Consider the following 18775-nt stretch of genomic DNA (forward strand, 5'->3'; position numbering starts at 1 on the left):
ATGGAAATGTGCAAACCGTTACTACAAGGAGTAGTTGCAAATAGTTTAGATGCATTTAAGCAGAAACTAGACAAGCATATGGAGGAGAAGGGAGCAGATGCCTACAATGGTAAGATTTAGAGGAGGAAAAAAAGGGAAATCCTAGTGCAGTATGAACACCAGCATGGACTGACTGGGCCGCATAGTCTGGCTTCTGTGCCACACGTTCTATTTAAGCCCATATAATCCAGTTATGTTTCAGCAAGGCAAGCACCACCACTGCACAGTTCCACTAGCATTTAAATTTTAATTACTGAGAGTAAACCAAGCATTTACAGGTCTTTCCTTCTTGGCAAGAGAAATGGAATTCCAACCAAACAGGTGCTGGCCAGCACAAACAGCATATTGCTCAACTGGCGATCAGATTGGTAGCTGAAAAGATGTACTGCAAGACTCGAGACCAAATCAGAGTCACGTTGTGCCGTTTCCACTTCAGAATAAATAGTACTTGCATTTTCTTCCCAAATCCTGAATGTGGCAACTGCTGCTGAAATACAGATTGAAGGCAACTGCAGTCTCACAGCTCCTCTCATGCTTTCCATATTTGTTTGGAAAGGTAGCAACTCAACAATAGGCAACACAACAGGTTAATCCGATTCAGCATTCACTAGACAGAGAATGATCCCTTTTTAGAGCCATTAGTGATTTTGACCAGGTTTCCATTTTAGTTCAGTATTGTTGGCAGTAATTACATACCCGTAAAAATATAACAAGACATGGGAACTTCATGGTCCCCATTCCTATGCTACCCTAGGAATTACTCCACTATCCCACACTGTCACACTCTGCTGTCACCCAAGGGGGTGACAAATAACATTTCCCAGATGTGGAGATGCCAGCGTTGGACTGGGGTGAGCACAGTAAGAAGTCTCACAACACCAGGTTAAAGTCAACAGGTTTATTTGGAATCACGCCGAGCAGAAACTGATAGCCAAGTTCCACGCGCACAAGGACGGCCTCAACTGGGATCTTGAGGTTCATATCACACAACTTGTAACTCCCACCATACTGCCTGGGTTTGCAAAATCTTATCAACTGTCCTGGCTTGAGACAATTCACACTTCTTTAACCTGTGATTATCCCGTTCTCCATTCACATTGTCTGTACCTGTAAAGACTTGCATCCCAACCTTCAATTGTGTCTGTCTATATATGCAGTGTTTGTGAACCCAACTTTCCACTCATCCAAGGAAGGAGCAGTGCTCCGAAAACTCGTGATTCCAAATAAGCCTGTTGGACTTTAACCTGTTGTGAGACTTCTTACTATTTCCCAGAAACAGGCGAGTACTGTTAAAAACAGAATTCTAGTATGGTTGCCCCAATTCTCTCAACATGCAGATCAATCTATTCAAGTCAATCTTGCTTTTTTATCCACCCATAATGACTAATTTTTGTAACCAGAACTCTGCAATGATGTGAAGTTGAAACAGTTACATAAGCTGTAATGATAAACTGCTGTTGGAAACCATTTGTGGCTTTTGTGTGGGAGGTAAAGTTAAAGGCAAGTTTTGAGCTTGATCTCAAGAAATGTATTGCGAATAGACAATTCTTACCGTTTCCACTTCCAGAGAAAGCAAGAGCTTCAAGTCAACAACATTGGAACAAACTAACCCTTCAATTACAGTATTTCAATTCCCCGATAATACTTTGAACATCACCAAACCTCATAATAGATCATATTTTCTGAATTCTACTCTATAACGTTTGAACCCTAAGTATTACGTTAAAGATTGAATTCAGGAAAGTTCAGTGAGTAAGCAAAGCTTTTTGAGTCAATAAAATTATGGGTTCATCTTTGAACCCAAATAAAATCCATTTGATCTGTATTAGAACTGCTCTTGAAATGCATCTTAAAAATACTCCACTTGGTAATTGAAAAAAAAAATCAGAAAAGCTCAGAATTGAATGAAGCAGATTCTAATAGAAAGCCATACAATGTTGTGTTCCTATTTACTTCTAATTGGTTCCTGCAAATCAGGTAATTGATGACTGGTCACCACCGAACACCAAGAATAATGAAAGCATCCCCAAACAAAACTGAAATTAAACTGAAATTTTAAGTACATAGAACAGTACAGCACAGAATAGGCCCTTCGGCCCACGATGTTGTGCCGAGCTTTATCTGAAACCAAGATAAAGCTATCCCACTCCCTATCATCCTGGTAAGCTCCATGTGCCTATCCAATAACCGCTTAAATGTTCCGAAAGTGTCTGACTCCACTATCACTGCAGGCAGTCCATTCCACACCCCAACCACTCTCTGCGTAAAGAACCTACCTCCGATATCCTTCCTGTATCTCCCACCACGAACCCTATAGTTATGCCCCCTTGTAATAGCTCCATCCACCCGAGGAAATAGTCTTTGAACGTTCACTCTATCTATCCCCTTCATCATTTTATAAACCTCTATTAAGTCTCCCCTCAGCCTCCTCCGCTCCAGAGAGAACAGCCCTAGCTCCCTCAACCTTTCCTCATAAGACCTACCCTCCAAACCAGGCAGCATCTTGGTAAATCTCCTCTGCACTCTTTCCAGCGCTTCCACATCCTTCTTATAGTGAGGTGACCAGAACTGCACACAAGTAGCCTGGGACCTGGACAAAATGCTACTCAAATTTGGGCAAAATCAAGCGAGACCTACTCAATTCCAATATTAGTTGTGAGAGTACATTTGTGCCATTCAAATAGTTTATTTTATCTACATCATTATTTGCGAATGTCCAGTGCGTGCCTGCTGCATCAGACCTCAAAAAGTGTTCCATTTCAGGGCATCAGACATTTGTGACACAGCAAAGAACAGGCCCTTCGGCCCTCCAAGCCTGCGCCAATCACGTTGTCCTATCTAGACCTGTATCCCTCTATTCCCGTCTGTTCCTGTGTCTATCCAGACGAGTTTTAAATGTCACTAATGTGTCTGCCTCAACCACCTCATTTGGCAGTGTATTCCAGGCCCCCTCCATCCTCTGTAAAAAAAAACTTCCCCCGCACATCTCCACTGAACCTTTCCCCCTTTACCTTAAACTTGAGCCCCCTTGTAATTGTCATTTCTGCCCTGAGGAAAAAGCTTCCAACTATTCACCCTATCTATGCCCCTCATAAATGTTATAAATTTCTGTCAGGTTGCCCCTCAGCATTAGTCTTTCCAGGGAGAACAATCCCAGTTTATTCAATCTCTCCTCGTAGCTCCTCCATACCAGGCAACATCCTGGTAAACCTTTTCTGAACTCTCTCCAAAGCCTGCACCTCCTTCTAGTAGTGTGGTGACCAGAATTGGACACAGTATTCAGAATGTGGCCTAACCAACATTTTATAAAACTGTAACAGCACAGCTTCTCAAATTAAAACACAGTAAGAAGTCTCACAACACCAGTGGGCTCACCTGGTGAAGGAGCAGCGCTCCGAAAGCTCGTGCTACCAAATAAACCTGTTGGGCTTTAACCTGGTGTTATGAGACTTCTTACTGTGCCTACCCCAGTCCAACACCAACATCTCCACATCATGGCTACCACCGACAATTAAAACACAAGTACCTGACTAAATACAATCAAAACGTAGTTTTGTTAAAACAGGTAACAGAAGAATTAAACATAAAACAAAATCAGTTAATTCCATCCAAAGCCATCATTCACTAATGGAATGATACGCAGCAGTTTTAAGTTGATCAAATAATTTCTTCCGTCAGTTTTGGTCTTCATTTCAGCTGGTGATGGTTGGGATTGCGCACCTTGGATCTAGAATCTGAGCATAGAGTATGAAATTTTACCTGGGTGCCAGAATTTCACTGACTGCTGAGCACAAGGATATGCCTAGAGAGGTCAAGAGTGACAGAAGGGTGAAGTGCGCTGCAAATTACTTGCGTGAGGGAAACTAAAATAACATTTAATAGCAACATAAACATTTGTTTAGAATTGGTTTTAGACGGTAGTAAAGTACCATCATTACAGGTATGAGATTAATTAGATTTGGGTCAATAAGATAGGGATTATTACTGGAATGAGTTCCATTCACTAAATTTATGGTATTACAGCGATTGGTGAAGCAACAGTTAGGCTGCAGCAAGACCGCTAAATTCTAAAAACATGTTAAATAATCAAGACAAGAGATCTCAACTGATCTAATTGATTAAAAAAAACCACTAAGTAGGTTGCCTTTGGTTGTTACATGCTAGGTGCCAAGAGAACTTTTTAATGCGGGCATTGCTGGCAACACCAGCATTTATTGCCCTTGCGCAGTTGGTGGTGAGCTGCCTACTACAGAGAGGGGCTTGCTAAGCCATTTCAAAGGTAATTAGCGAAGAGTCAACCACATTGCTATGGGTCTGACGTGACATACAGGCCAAAATGGGTCAGAATGGCAGATATGCCTTGATGAAGGGCATTAGTGAAACGCATGGGTTATGACAATCCAGTAGTTTCATGATTACTACAGAGCGCACTTATTAGAGATAATCATAAAATCCGTACAGTGCAGGAGGCGGCAATTCAGCCCCATCAAGTCTGCACCAACTCTCCGACAGAGCATCTTACTCAGGCCCCACCTCCGTAACCCCATGTATTTACCCCTCTAATCCCCTCACTGAATTTAAATTAGTCAAGCAGCCACGGTGGGATTTGAACTCATGTCTTCTGAGTATCTGCACAAACCTCTGGATTACTAGTCCAGTACATTACCATTACACTAACATCCCCATTAATTGGCACACTAGAAGAATATAATTGCTTAAATGTTTGTGAAACAAAACAGGAGATGGTCAGCAAGAAAATGGTAAAATGACTACCAGACCTACCACTTAAAAAGAAAAAAAAAAATCGACAGCCACAATGAAACTGCTTCAAATATTATTTGAAAAAGCTTCGTCACACCTCTACATTGACCGGTAAAATTGCCCCAGTCATATCTGCAGCTGCACACCCCTGCCACAAGATGGAGTACCATTAGCTCCAGATCATCATATCCACATTGACTTGGATGTCGAGGTCTGAATAGAGGCAGTGCCAACATTCCTAACCTTCCTCCTGGACAAAAGTAACTTCTGGAACTACTCATCATTTACTTCTTTCCTTTCTATATTTAAGCAAATGAGTCATGAAACTTCTGCGTTGTTCTTTGAGTAAGCAACCCTATGAGCTGTTCTGCAATTTCTCCCCACCACGGTGAAACCACATTCCTCCCTCTAGGGTTTTCGATCGCCAAAAAACCTGGCAATGTCACAATGTCATTTTTTTTTTAAAAAAAAGCTTTTCTGAATATTTGGCAGTCTAGCACATTTGACTCATTCATTTCGCAGTTGCTGCCACATCCCCATGAAATCTGAGCTCCCCAGTCAGTGTGCGCGCCGAAACTGCTCTCATTCTCAGCTTGAAGCTTGGGCTTTACAATTGCTCAGTCCTACAAGCGTAGCTTTCAACTTCTTTCCCAACTTTTGAGAACAACCCAGGACATAAAGCGCAGCTCAAATTCCCAAATTGCCATGGCAAGGTTTACGCTCGTATGCACTGGGCCGTCTAATGACATTGAATTTTGACTTAATGTCAAGAAGAGCGATCGAGTGAACCCAGGCATTTCTGATCACTTCCAGTTAAATACAAAAGGAAAGCCTTCAAGTTTTACAACGAGGTAGCAAGAATGATGTTCAAACTTTCCTGCGGATGATTAAAAGAAAGAGGAAGAAGTTGATTTGAATGATTAGCTGAGCCCAGAAATAACTGGTGTCAAATGAAAGCTTTGGAACTATTCCACTGTGTTTACTACCCCTGCTATACATTACATGATGATGCAGGTAACAAAATCTTCAATCTTCCATTGGCAACATGATTTCCCGATTGCACCATCAAGCAGAACCTCATATCCTAACTTCAAATAGCAAGACTAAACCACGATTAAAATGACCAGATCACTCTCCGTTAGTGCAATGCTACTTTTCCATTTGTCAATTGGCAGCACTCTCACCTCGGAGTCCGAGGTTGTGGATTCAAGTGCCACTCCTGACACCCGAACACAGGTCCAGTCCAGTGCTGTGCCGAGGAATAGCTGAACTGTCAGAGGTGCCACCTTCACACAGTGGCAAGCACTACTGCCTCTCAGCGCCAGGGACCAGGGTTTTGATTCCAGCTCGGGTCCCTGCCTGTGTGGGTTTCATCTCGGTGCTCCAGTTTCCTCCCACAGTCCAAAAGACATGCTGGTTAGGTGCATTGGCCATGTTGAATTCTCCCTCAGGTGTAGCCGAACAGGTGCCAGAGTGTGGCGAGTAGGGGGATTTTCATAGTAACTTCATTGCAGTGTTAACGTAAGCCTACTTGTGGCACTAATAAATAAACTTAAACTTCCTTGGCTCTCTCAGTTCAATGCAAAAGATGCTATGGTGCAACCACAGTATCAAAGAATTGTTACTGCGCTGCATGAGGTCATTTGGCCCATGCCCGCACTGGCTCTCCGAATGACATGATGGCTTAGTGCCATCCATCTGTACATTATGTCCTCTGGAATGCCGTTACTGAACTTGCCTCCACCACACTCCCACACAGTGCATTCCAGACCCGAACGCCTCTCACCACTATTTCACAGAGCAGTTGGAGGAGGGAGTTCAAGGTGGTTATCCCCAGTGTCCTGGTTAATATTTAATGCTCCATCTGCATCATTAAAAACTGTGATAATCACCATCTTGCTGTGCCCAAATTGGCTGCCTATATTAACATAGTGATTACACTTCAAAAAAAGTAGTTCAGTGGCTGTAAAGTGCTATGGGACATCCCAAGGTCATAAAAGGCACCATATAAATGCCAGTCTTTCTTTTCATACAATCTTCAATTTTAATTTGAGAGAAAAATGAGGCTACTTTAGATACAAGGATTGGTCGTATCAGGAGATGCGAATTGCTGCATTGAACCAGACATTTAAAAGATATTATCTCCTTTGCACAATATTTCTCCTAAAAATCTCAAAAATGTCAAAATTAGCACTATTTATGCCAATATCCTTGACAAAGATATTATTGCACTGGGAAGGCGATGTTCCTGCTGTTCTCCAGACCATTTTACTTCTCCCTTATCAGGAACCACCTAATAGTTGATGTTGTCCCCTCCCTAGAAAGCCAGGCCAAGACTGGAGACTCAAGACCACAAGCCTGGACTTGGTTCTACATCCCCCCTTCTGGTATAGTAACACTTTCAGTGAAAATGACAAACAGAAAAAAGAGTAACCTACCTGTAAAGGTTCACTGTGGGGGTTGTGTATATTTATTAAAGGTGAAAAACTGCTATTTACAGGAACCCTTGCCCCTATAAATGGGCGCAGGCGATAGGGATTAGGTATTCCAACACCAAACACCTGTAACAATATGATATGGAAAGATGAAGTTTTGATCTTTTACAATATCAAAACCCAAGATCAATAAATATAAAACACTACAGATTAATCAAACGAAGCAAGGAATGTAAACTTTGAAAATCAAAATACTTCATGGTTGTAAACAAAGTCAAGTTCGAAATCCTTTTATGCTATGGTTTGCGCACAAAATGCCTTCACTCTCTCAACTGGTCGAGGAACACACCCATGTGGAGATAAGGCTCTGCACTAGAGGTGGAAGGAGGACCCAAAAGCCTACTGATCACACCAGGAAACATTGTTGCTCCCCAAGTTGGACCTAGTCAGGCCGATTGGAAACATGCAGGGAAGGATTTGAAAGGGGAACTTGGGGATCCGCAGGGATCAGTGCTGGGACCTCTGTGGTTTGTAGTAAATATAAATGATCTAGAGGAAAACGTGGGTGGTCTGATTAGTAATGACACGAAGATTGGTGGAGCTGCTGATAGTGCCGGGGATTGTCAGAGGATAAAACAGGATATAGATAGATTGGAGACTTGGGCACAGAAATGGCTGATGGAGCTTAATCTGGACAATTGAGAGGTGATGCATTGCGGAGGATCAAATTTATACAGCAAATGGTAGAATCCTTAGGAATATTAACAGAGGGGGATCTGGGCGTGCAGGTCAACCATTCATTAGAAGTGGCAACACAAGTGGCCAAGGTGATTAAGAAGGGATATGCCATGCTTGCCTTCAGCAGCCAAGCATTGAGTACAAGAGTTAGGAAATCATGCTGCAGCTATATAAAACCTTGGTTAGGCCGCATTTGGAGGACTGCGTGCAGTTCTGGTCACCACCAGAAGGACATAGAAGCTTTGGAGAGAGTGCAAAGGAGGCTCACCAGGATGTTGCCCGGTCTCGAGGGCGTTGACTAAGAGGAGAGGTTGAATAAACTAGGATTGTTTTCACTGGAAAGACAAAAGCTGAGGGGAGACCTGTTAGAGGTCTACAAAATTATATGAGGGGCATAGACAGTCATCGGCTTTTTCCTAGGGTGGAAGTGCCAATTACAAGGGGGTACAGGTTCAAGGTGAGAGAGGGGAAAAGTCTAAGGGAGGAAGGGGGAAGTTTTTCCACGGAGTGTGGTGGGTGCCTGGAATGCAGTGCCAGAGGAGGTGGTGGAAGCAGGCACTTTAGCAGCATTTAAATGGATACATGAATAGGGAAGGAATAGAGGGATACAGACTGAGTAAGGGCAGAAGGTTTTTTTTAAGCTTAGTTTCATGATCAGGATCAGCACAGGTTTGGAGGGCCTGTTCTTGTGCTGTACTTTTCTTTGTTCTTTAATAGATTGGCTGGGTGGGGGTGGGGGGGGGGGGAAGCAAGAGCAAAGAGAAAGAAAATAAATGAAATATGAGATTACAAAAATTCCTTTCCACATACTGAGCAGGCTACCATCTCCTACAGCAATAAATAATAGTTGTGGCATGGACAAGTCTGCCCAGCCAAGAAAAATTCACTCTTGGGCAACACTCTTGAATTCAGGCATTTTAAAAGGGCACTGCAGTTAAAACTTTGAATCAACCTAGATTATCTCAAACATTAAAGTAAATAAAAGGATTCTCTCTTACCTGGTACGTAAATACCCCATGAAGTGATGTATTAATAAATAAAGTATTTTCTACATTTCCCACTACTCTTGCAAGAAAAACAACATCAAATGATGTGTTTCCTCCTGGTGGAATAATCTAGGCAAAAATCAAAAATATCAATTAGTTTATACAATGTGTGGCTGTCACCATTTTTAATAAAAATAATTTATGGGGTTGTGGCCTTTGCCGGCTTGGCCAGCATTTATCGCCTATGAGGTGGTGGTGGCGAGCCGCTTTCTTGAACCACTGCAGTCCGAGGTTTAGGTACGCCCATAGCACTGTTAGGGATGGAGTTCCAGGATTTTGACCCAGCCACAGTGAAGGAACAGTGATATATTTCCAAGTCAGGGTGGTGAGCGGTTGGGAAGAGCAACACCTGGGGTGGTAGGTATTGTCCTTCTGGCAGTCATGGGTTTGGAAGGTGCTTTCTCATGAGCCTTGGTGAGTTCCTGCAGAGCATCTTGCAGATGACACACTCTGCTGCCACTGTGTATTGATGGTGGAGAGTGAATACTAGTGGGTGTGTTGCCATTCAAGCAGGCTGCTTGTTGAGCTTCGGTTTTAAGTGCTGCACTAATCCAGGCAAGAATACTGCATCACACTCTTGACTTGTGCCCTGTAGATTGTGGACAGGCTATGAGGAGTCAGGAGGCAAGTAACTCGTCGCAGGATTCATAGCCTCTGATCTGCTCTTATGGCTACAGTATGTGTGTGACTGGTCCAGTTCAATTTCTGGTCAATGCCAACATCCAGAATGTTGATATTGTGGAATTGAGTGATGGGAATGTCAAAGGGCGGTGGTTATATTCTCTCTTGTTGGAGATGATCATTGCCTGGCACTCGTGGTTTGAGCATCGTTTGCCACTTGTCAGCCCAAGACTGGATATTGTCCAGGTCTTGCTGCATTTGGACATGGACTGCTTCAATACAAGTCACAAGTGATGCTGAACATTGAACACTGGAATGCTGTGGACCTCTGGAAGAGGCCGAGATGGATCATGCACTTGGCACATACCTGCACAATTAGATCTGCATCAAACAATATTGTAGCAGGCAAAACAGTTAGAATTAGAATTTGCCATTTCATGCAAACATCAAGGACTGTGCTTAAAGGAAGTCAAACTAAGGAGGAGGAGTTTGGGGTTGGGTAGAGGCCTGGAAGGGAAAACGGTTTTGCACCATTATTAAATGCAATCTGTCAGCATTGGCAAGGCATACTGAATAATGCCATCTCAATCTTGCAAATTATACTTTACTGCTATATTACACCAATAGAAACAGCAAACGTACAGTGCACAAGCAGGCTACTACACAAGTTCTTATGCTTCCGCAGTGATCGAGTCCAAGGAACCCCACGGTGTCCACATGAGTCTAGCTGGTAAAACCTGGCAACACACTGCAGGCTGAACTTTCAAGTCAATGGAAATGAAAACTGCAGTTTCTATTAAAAAATTAAATCCAGTCATTTTTCTTTTTTAAAATGGTATATTACACACAATTCACTGTTTGTTTAGCAAACATTGTTGTGCAAATATGGAAATGTTTTCATCTATTTGCAAATTCAATCTGAACATTACATAGCACCTGGGTGACATCACCCTTCAAGTTTCCCATTAACCCAACCTATTGAAGAATTTCCTTTAAAAACCAAGCATCAAGTTTATTCATTACAAAACCTCATGGTAAAGGAAACTATTGCAATGGAAAGGGACAAGACCCCATTTATGTGCAACTTACGTATATATACACTGCTTCAATCAACTAACATATACACAAGCAGAAGTATCAAAAGTAATTGATCTGGGATGTATATAAATCAGTAAATGCCCATGCTTCAAAATTGGAAATGCTCAGAATACATGTTCCTTAGAATCCCTACAGTGCAGAAGGAGGCTATTCAGCCCATCGAGTCTACACTGACCACAATCCCACCCAGGCCCTCTTCCCATAACCCCTCATATTTACCCTGCTAATCCCCCGACACGGGTTAATTTAGCATAGCCAATCAATCTAACCCACACATCTTTGGATTGTGGAAGGAAATTGGAGCACCCGAAGGAAACCCTCGCAGACACGGGGGAGAATGTGCAAACTCCACACAGACAGTGACCAGAGGCCGGAATTGAACCCGGGTTCCTGGCGCTGTGAGGCAGCAGAGCTAACCACTGCCACCATGTCCCTTTAGTACAACTTGGCTGCCACTGCTGCATTGCACCTAGCAACTGGTGGCTGGCTAGATTTAACAAGGGCACAAAATACAGCGCAAACAAGCTCTGCATGCTTCATTTGTGCTGCAATATTCGATAAATATCCACTTACAATATCCAGTTCTCAAAGATGACGTAACTACCATAATTAAACAAATTTAGAGTCTGGTGACCTCTAGATGAACGATAAGTTCTACAATTAACAGCGATGCTGGCAGATAGCCTCCATTACTTGCACGGTAAATTCAAAATTTCCCCCCCTCCCATGCCTTATAAAATATTATACCGCAGCTGAATTAATTATGGGCAGGAAAAACTTGAACCTTTGGACTAACCGACAAAATTAGTAATTCTTGTTATGAAAATATGCAAGTGAAAAAGAGTAACCATTACCTTCCTGTAAATCAAAGCCCTTCGATAATGAAACCTAAAGGATTTTCTAGTTTTAAACAGCACTTCAAAGCAATTACAATAATACTATTTTACCCAACAAGTCCGTCAGATCGTTCCCAGAGCATCTCAAATCTAACCACTCTTCCCATGACCCTTTTCCTCCTCTTCAAATATTTATTCAATTTTCCTGCACAAATGCAACCGTTTTGGCCTCCACCACTTCACGACAAAACATTTTATGCTCCAATCACCTTGTTGCGTGTTAGAGAACCTTAATTAAATTTCCTTTCAACTCTTCATGGTCCCAATAGAAATAGCCCCATATCTTCTTTCTCTACATAACTATATTTTATCCCTTACCCAGTATTATCTTGGCAAATACATGTAATGATCCTTCCATAATGGAATGCTGAAAGCCATACATGGCACTAACCGCGGCCCTAAAAAAAAAGCAAATTTATTGCTTTGCTAAAATACTGTAATCTATTTTGGTGATTTTAAAATGCTCAAACTCATTCTTGCCAATGCATTTCAAGTAGCATTGCAAAAGATAATTAAAACATGTGCAGCCAACCACGCAACCTATTTTCTTTCTGGTGTGACAAGCATTTCCATTTGCAGTCATTCCAATTGCAAGCTTCAATAAAGTCATACATTTTCTCTTATGTCACGTTCTGGCTACAGATCAATTTAATAACGTAGGGAATAGAAATCTCACACCTTCACCACGTGAACATGACAAACAGCTACATCCTGCAGCGATTTTAAGAAATGCAACCAAAATACAACATTCTTACCCTATTTTGAAAAAATGATGCATGAAAATGTGATGTTGTTGCTGATATTGATACTAAAATGATTGTTTCTTCTGTGCTGGGGTTGTGCAAGTATACTTTTTCCATTTTTGGCATTCCCACTGGTCTGTGAAAGCAAACAGATGTATAACTGTTAATCTATAAGCATCACAAGAGATCTACTAATCATCACGAAGCTCCACACAATCAATGTACACATTATAAAGATCAACTTACATTTATGCAGCGCCTTTTGAATGTAGCAAAACAACCAAGGCTCTTGATAGGCAGGTTGCTTCATCACTGATGTTTACAGCTATTTAAAACTCTAGTACAAGCATCAGAGCTGTGTAATACAATATTACACTACTCTTGTTACCAGAATTTGACATGGAAGTAACCTGTCACATTTGCTCCTCATTGGTGAGGAGCAAATCCTTAGCCAATTTCATAATTCAGATCAGTTTGCTCACTTCAGCAACTATACAAGGTACAGGATGCGTGCAATGGTGTGACGCTCTCTTCCTACTGCGTTGGACCCAATAAACGTCAAAGTTTAACACGAGTTCAAATGGTCTTGTTAATCTACTCATACAATCGGAATATTTCAAACGTATAATAATTTCAAGGACACCATAAATTTGATACAATTCCAGTTTCAAACAAAATTTATTCAACCACAAACTTTTCAAAGGTGTTCTGCATGCATGCCATGGATTGCTCACAATGTTCTCTGCTCAGTGTTTCACCAGTTGACCTTGACGGAGATAGAGGGGAGAACACTTATCTGTTTAAACAATTAAAATGAAAAGCAAACCTACTCTGGTCACTTTTGCGCATCCCTGTTAATCAGAGACAAATGGTAGGAAAACAAATTATCTTGCAGAGGCGACATTATTAGATTGTATATGGGAAGACAACCTCTCAAAAAAAACATTACTACACTGTATTTTGTTGCCCCCATTCTGAATCCTTTAACTCCATGGAAGGCAATCTGGAACTGAAGTGAGATATGTGAAATTAAAGTATACAAAAAGAAGAATATGCAACTTTAAAATTATGGACCCTTACTTTGATTTAATGCAATTGCTCAGGAAGTATTTAAGCCGTAGCATATTATTTTCTGGATTAGGTAAAATGTAATTAAACAGTGTCTTATTAAATGCCCAATCTCAAAAATACTAGTCAACACAAATTAGAGAGTCAATTTGGAAGAAAGTTTTCCAACCCATTTGATCTCCTTCCAATAAGGACCAACTTCATTTCCATCTAACAGTTCTGTAAATGGGTCTACGGATCTCTTCCTCTGAAAGATTGTGATCCATGCAGCAGACTCAGGTGAAATTGCTCTCCTCAGCAATCACCCTCCCCAATCTCAGGTCGTCCTAACCTTGGCCCCAGTCATTTTGTTTTACTTGCGGAACGATTGCAATACAGCAACACTCATCTCCTTGCGTGACGCTACATCACCAAAAATGTATTCCTGCACCTAATTGCTACATCTCTGTACTTTCGGCTATGTACTGCTTCAGTTTTCCAATCAAGACCAAATTATTTCTTCAAAAAGTACAGTATACACCTGCAGCTCAAAAGAAAACTCAATCTCAATATCGTTAAACCTATCAGTTCAGAATTTGCAAAATTTGTGCAAACCCCAATAGCTCCTTGCGTAGCAAGTAAAAGATTAACATGTATACAGTGCCTTTTAATAGAAATGTGTCCCAAAGGTATTTCACAGCAACACAATTAGACAAGAATCAACATAACCACTGGATGTATAGGCAGAGCGTGCACAGTCATAATTAAAACAGAAATGGGAAAGGGTGGGGAGGAAGGAAGGAAGGAAGGAGATATTCTGATGCACTGATTAGTCCACAGATGAGGAACAGGTGAGAGATACCATAGTGCAGACAAACTGCTGGAAACACTTAGCACATCTGGCAGTATTTGTGGCGAAACAGAAGCAGAGTTAACATTTCAGGTTAATGATAATCTTTCATTAGTGCTGATAAAAACAAAATCAACGACCTGAAACATTAAGTCCAGCTCACTCTCCGCAGATTGCCAAGTATCTCCAGGATTGCTTTTTAATTTCAGATCTACAGCATTTTTCTATGGGGTTTCTGAATGATTTTGATTCAGAGGCATGTCATTGTCAGAAATTCTGTCCTAGGCAAACAAACTTTGCTCGTTTTTGATAAGTGTGAAGAGTGGATGATTAGGTGTAAACAGATAGATTCTTTGAGCTAAAACTTTATGATGTGGAGATGCTGGCGTTGGACTGGGGTAAACACAGTAAGAGTTTTAACAACACCAGGTTAAAGTCCAACAGGTTTATTTGGTAGCAAATGCCATTAGCTTTTGGAGCGCTGCTCCTTAGTCAGATGGAGTGGATATCTGCTCACAAATAAGGCATACAGAGACACACCCTCAAGTTACAGAATACTGATTAGAATGCGAATCTTTACAGCTAATCAAGTCTTAAAGATACAGACAATCTGAGTGGAGAGAGCATTAGGCACAGGTTAAAGAAGTGTATTGTCTCCAGACAGGACAGCCAGTGAGATTCCAGAATCGCACACACGAGGACGGCCTCAACCGGGATATTGGGTTCATGTCACACTATTTGTAACCCCCACAGCTTGCCTGGACCTGCAGAGTTTCACTGGCTGTCTTGTCTAGAGACAATACACATCTTTTTAGCCTGTCTTGATGCTCTCTCCACTCACATTGTTTGTATCTTAAAGACTTGATTAGCTGTAAGTATTCACATTCCAACCATTATTCATGTAAATTGAGTTTGTGTCTTTATATGCTCGGTTTGTGAACAGAATTCCCACTCACCTGAAGAAGGGGCTTGGAGCTCCGAAAGCTTGTGTGGCTTTTGCTACCAAATAAACCTGTTGGACTTTAACCTGGTGTTGTTAAACTTCTTACTGTGGGATGAAACCAGAGCACCCAGGAGGAAACCTATGCAGACACGGGGAGAAGAAGCAAATTCCACACAGTGACCCAAACCAGGAATCGAACCTGGGTCCCTGACGCTGTGAGGCAGCAGTGCTAACCACTGTGCCACCCTAATTAATCTAATCTTTTGTACTAATTTACTTACTAAATGCTTTACATGATGTGGAAGTGAACCAAGTGCAAAACATGGTTTGAGTGCATATTTTACACTCCAAAGTTCCTATCTCTGACATCAGAATAAAGCACACAAGGGTGCCCGGGTACGAACACAAAACATGCTCTTCTCCCTGACTGGGTTCTCCTCCATTTCTGAGGCCAAATGGCTGCAGTCTGTGCTGTAACCAATCTATAACCAGGCTGATGTCCATGTGCATCTCTAAGAACAGTTCACCTTGTACCATCCTTCCACTTCCCTCTACCACCCCTCCCTCCCCTCAACATCCACCTATTGTCCTGCAGATTTTTGCTCTTCAGATATCAAATTCTCTTTTGAAAGCCACACTCTAATCTGCCTCCACCACACCCAGGCAGTACATTCCAGATCCTCCCTTAAATTGCCTTTGTGCCCTCTGGTTTTCAATCATTCCTTCCACCAATGGATACAGTTTCCTCATATCTATTCTGCCCAGGTTTATGATGATTTTGAACACTTATCAGATTTCACAACCTTCTCTTCTCCAAGGAGTGCAACCCCAGCTTCTCCAATTTAAAAAAAAATTCATTTACAGACATGGGTATCCCTGGCTAGGCCACCATTTATTGTCCATCCCTCGAGAACATGGTGGTGGTGAGTTCCCCTCTTGAACCGTTGCCGTTCTGGGAGGTGTAGGTACACCCACATTGCTGTTAGGGAGGGTGTTCCAGGATTTTGAGAATATTTCATTATGCTCCCGTCGTGCTCTGTAGATGGTGGACAGGCTTTGGGGAAAACAAGGCGAGATACTCGCTGCAAGATTCCTAGCCTTTGACCTGCTCTAGTTGCCACAATATTTATATGGCTAGTTCAGTTCAGTTTCTGGTCAATGGTAATCCCTAGGAAATTGACAGTGGGAGATTCAGCAATGGTAATGCCACAAAAGTCATGGAGTGTTGGTTAAACCCGCTTGTTGGAGATGGCCACTGCCTGGCATGTGTGTGGCATGAATGTTAATCTATACAATTGAAGTTTCCCATTCCAGAATCACACTCATGAATCTTTTCCGCCTGTTGTTTAAAGCCTTCACACCCTGAAGTGTGATTCCCAGAACTGGATACAATATTCCAGTTGAGGCTGAATCCATGTTTTATACATGCTTCTCATAACTTCCTTTCTTATGCCCCTATCAATAAAGCCCAGAAACCCATATGCTTTATGAACCATGCTCTCAACCTGCTTTGCCACGTTCAATATAACCCCAGGTCTAACTGCACCCCATTTAGAATTGGACACTATTTTATATTGTCCCTCTCAGTTCTTCCTACTAAACAACTTCATATTTGTTCACCTTTGTCGCTTTCCATCTCTCCGTTTTACCAGGTCTTTTATCACAACCCCTTTGACCTTGCACTGTGAAACATTTCATCATTTAATCTCTCCTTCCTATCACACACATCATCCCCCAGCAGGTCCAGCAACATCTGTGGGAAGACAAACCAGAGTCTGCTTCACTCTTCATCGTATCGAAGAGAGGGGGAAAAATGCGTTGGATATTATACTGGGAGAGATTGCAACAAAGATGTAGCAAACTTCTTGTGGCTTGGTGTGGGAGGGGAAAAGAGTGAGGGCTTTTGCATTAAGACAAAAAAATGTATAAGATATTTAAAAAAAGAGAGGCTCAAGATGGGAGAGAATAGTCACAGTCTAAAGTTGTTGTACTTAATGTGGAGCCAATGTGCATAATCAGAAGTGCAGATGCTGCTCCTCCAACTTGTGCTGGGCTTCACTGGAACATTGCAGCAGGTCAAGGACAGACATGTGGGCATGAGAGCAAGGTGCAGAGTTAAAACTGCAAGCAACATGAAGGTTGGAGTCACGTATGCGGTCTGAGCAAAGGTGTTCCACAAAGCGGTCAGTCTGCACCTAGCTTCCCCAATGTACGAGACACCGCATTGGAAATGAATTATAATTTTTAACCTAGTCAGCTTGCACCACAGTATCATAAAGCAAGTTAACTTTAAACAAACTGAACTTATATCAAACAAAATCTACAGCCAAATACCTTGGGCACAGAAACACATAGGAGGCAACCATTTGGCCCTTTGAATCTGCTCTGCCATTCACTATGACCGTAGCTGATCACCCAACTCAACAGTTTGAAAGCTACATTGACAGGAATCCCTCCAACAATTCTGTTTTCACACTGTAGGAAACCATTTTAAGTGAAATGAGAAAAGAGAGGAAAGTATTACCCAAATGTTTTTTTTTAAAATAAAAGGCTTTAATATCCAACAAGACATTTACCTGACCAGAAGTACATTCAGATTAAAGAGCGATGTAAAGCAAGGACAAAAAAATAAGACCAACAACATCAGGTTTCTACAGCAATTTAAGGTCATCAGCTATTAATTTTTCCTCATTTAACAAGTTAAATGTCATCCTGGAACAAGTGAATGTTTTCTTTAAGCAATAGTTGCATTGCTTCTCTTCCTCATATCTTGTTGAAACTTGCAGTACATAGTCCAGCCTGCCTTACAACCTGTAGTTGGGTTTAAATTCTTGGCCCAGCAGAGTTCTCCCACAGGGAAAGTGATCAATTGCAGACAGTTATTTGGCACAGACTTCAACTTTAGAACAGTGTGTGCCAATTATCAAGTTTAAACACGTTATTTTTCATTTGTGTTCTCATTTCTCTCAGCAAAGTAGACAAAATGACCACTTTAACAGAGGATTATTTGATTACAGGTGCAGTACGTGGGACATTGGAAGTCATATTCAATGATCTTGAATTGTTTTTGAAGTGCTTATACGTTCTATTTAATCACTTCTACACAAAACAGGATTTAGTTAATTTTTCTAAATTGTCCTATGCAAACAGGATAATTTATGACGACCGTTTGACCAATGAATAACTGGGGGTTAGAACACACCTACACAAATGGACATCACATATCAATTTTTGACCAGGGCTAGAAAAATGTATTCCAACAAGACCAAGTTTGAGTCTATAATGCAACAGTGTAAAAGAATTAGCTTGCAACACTAATTCGCTAATCAGGGCTTCAAACTTCTCAGAGTGGAGAAGATACTCAAGCTGGAAAGTGAACTCAGGAACTGCAGAGAATATTTTCACAAAACCATTATTATATATAACGTACATTTAAAGTTTTGTGAAAACAGAATAGTAATTCAAAACCAAGAAAGTGTGTTCATCCTGATGCTAATTTTGTTTACGGCCATGACAGGAGAGCAAGCCCCACTCTATATTTACACCTACCTGACAGTG

The 18775-nt window shown here is 41.6% G+C and overlaps 1 protein-coding gene across 4 annotated transcripts in view; it reads right to left on the minus strand.

Annotated features, from left to right (window-relative positions):
• Positions 1–18775, minus strand: part of tmem131 (transmembrane protein 131) — a 177892-nt gene that overhangs the window by 60460 nt on the left and 98657 nt on the right. For 2 of the 4 annotated variants that reach the window (XM_078222384.1, XM_078222385.1), the window contains 3 exons: positions 12390–12513; positions 8972–9088; positions 7239–7361 (listed from right to left, as the gene is read on the minus strand). In XM_078222384.1, the coding sequence (XP_078078510.1) occupies positions 7239–7361; positions 8972–9088; positions 12390–12513 (364 nt within the window). Of the gene's footprint in view, positions 1–7234; positions 7362–8971; positions 9089–12389; positions 12514–18775 lie in introns of all 4 variants that reach the window. The other 2 variants (XM_078222386.1, XM_078222387.1) reach the window with 1 other exon arrangement.

This window comes from Mustelus asterias, chromosome 10, assembly GCF_964213995.1.
Source record: "Mustelus asterias chromosome 10, sMusAst1.hap1.1, whole genome shotgun sequence".
Lineage (NCBI taxonomy): Eukaryota > Metazoa > Chordata > Chondrichthyes > Carcharhiniformes > Triakidae > Mustelus > Mustelus asterias.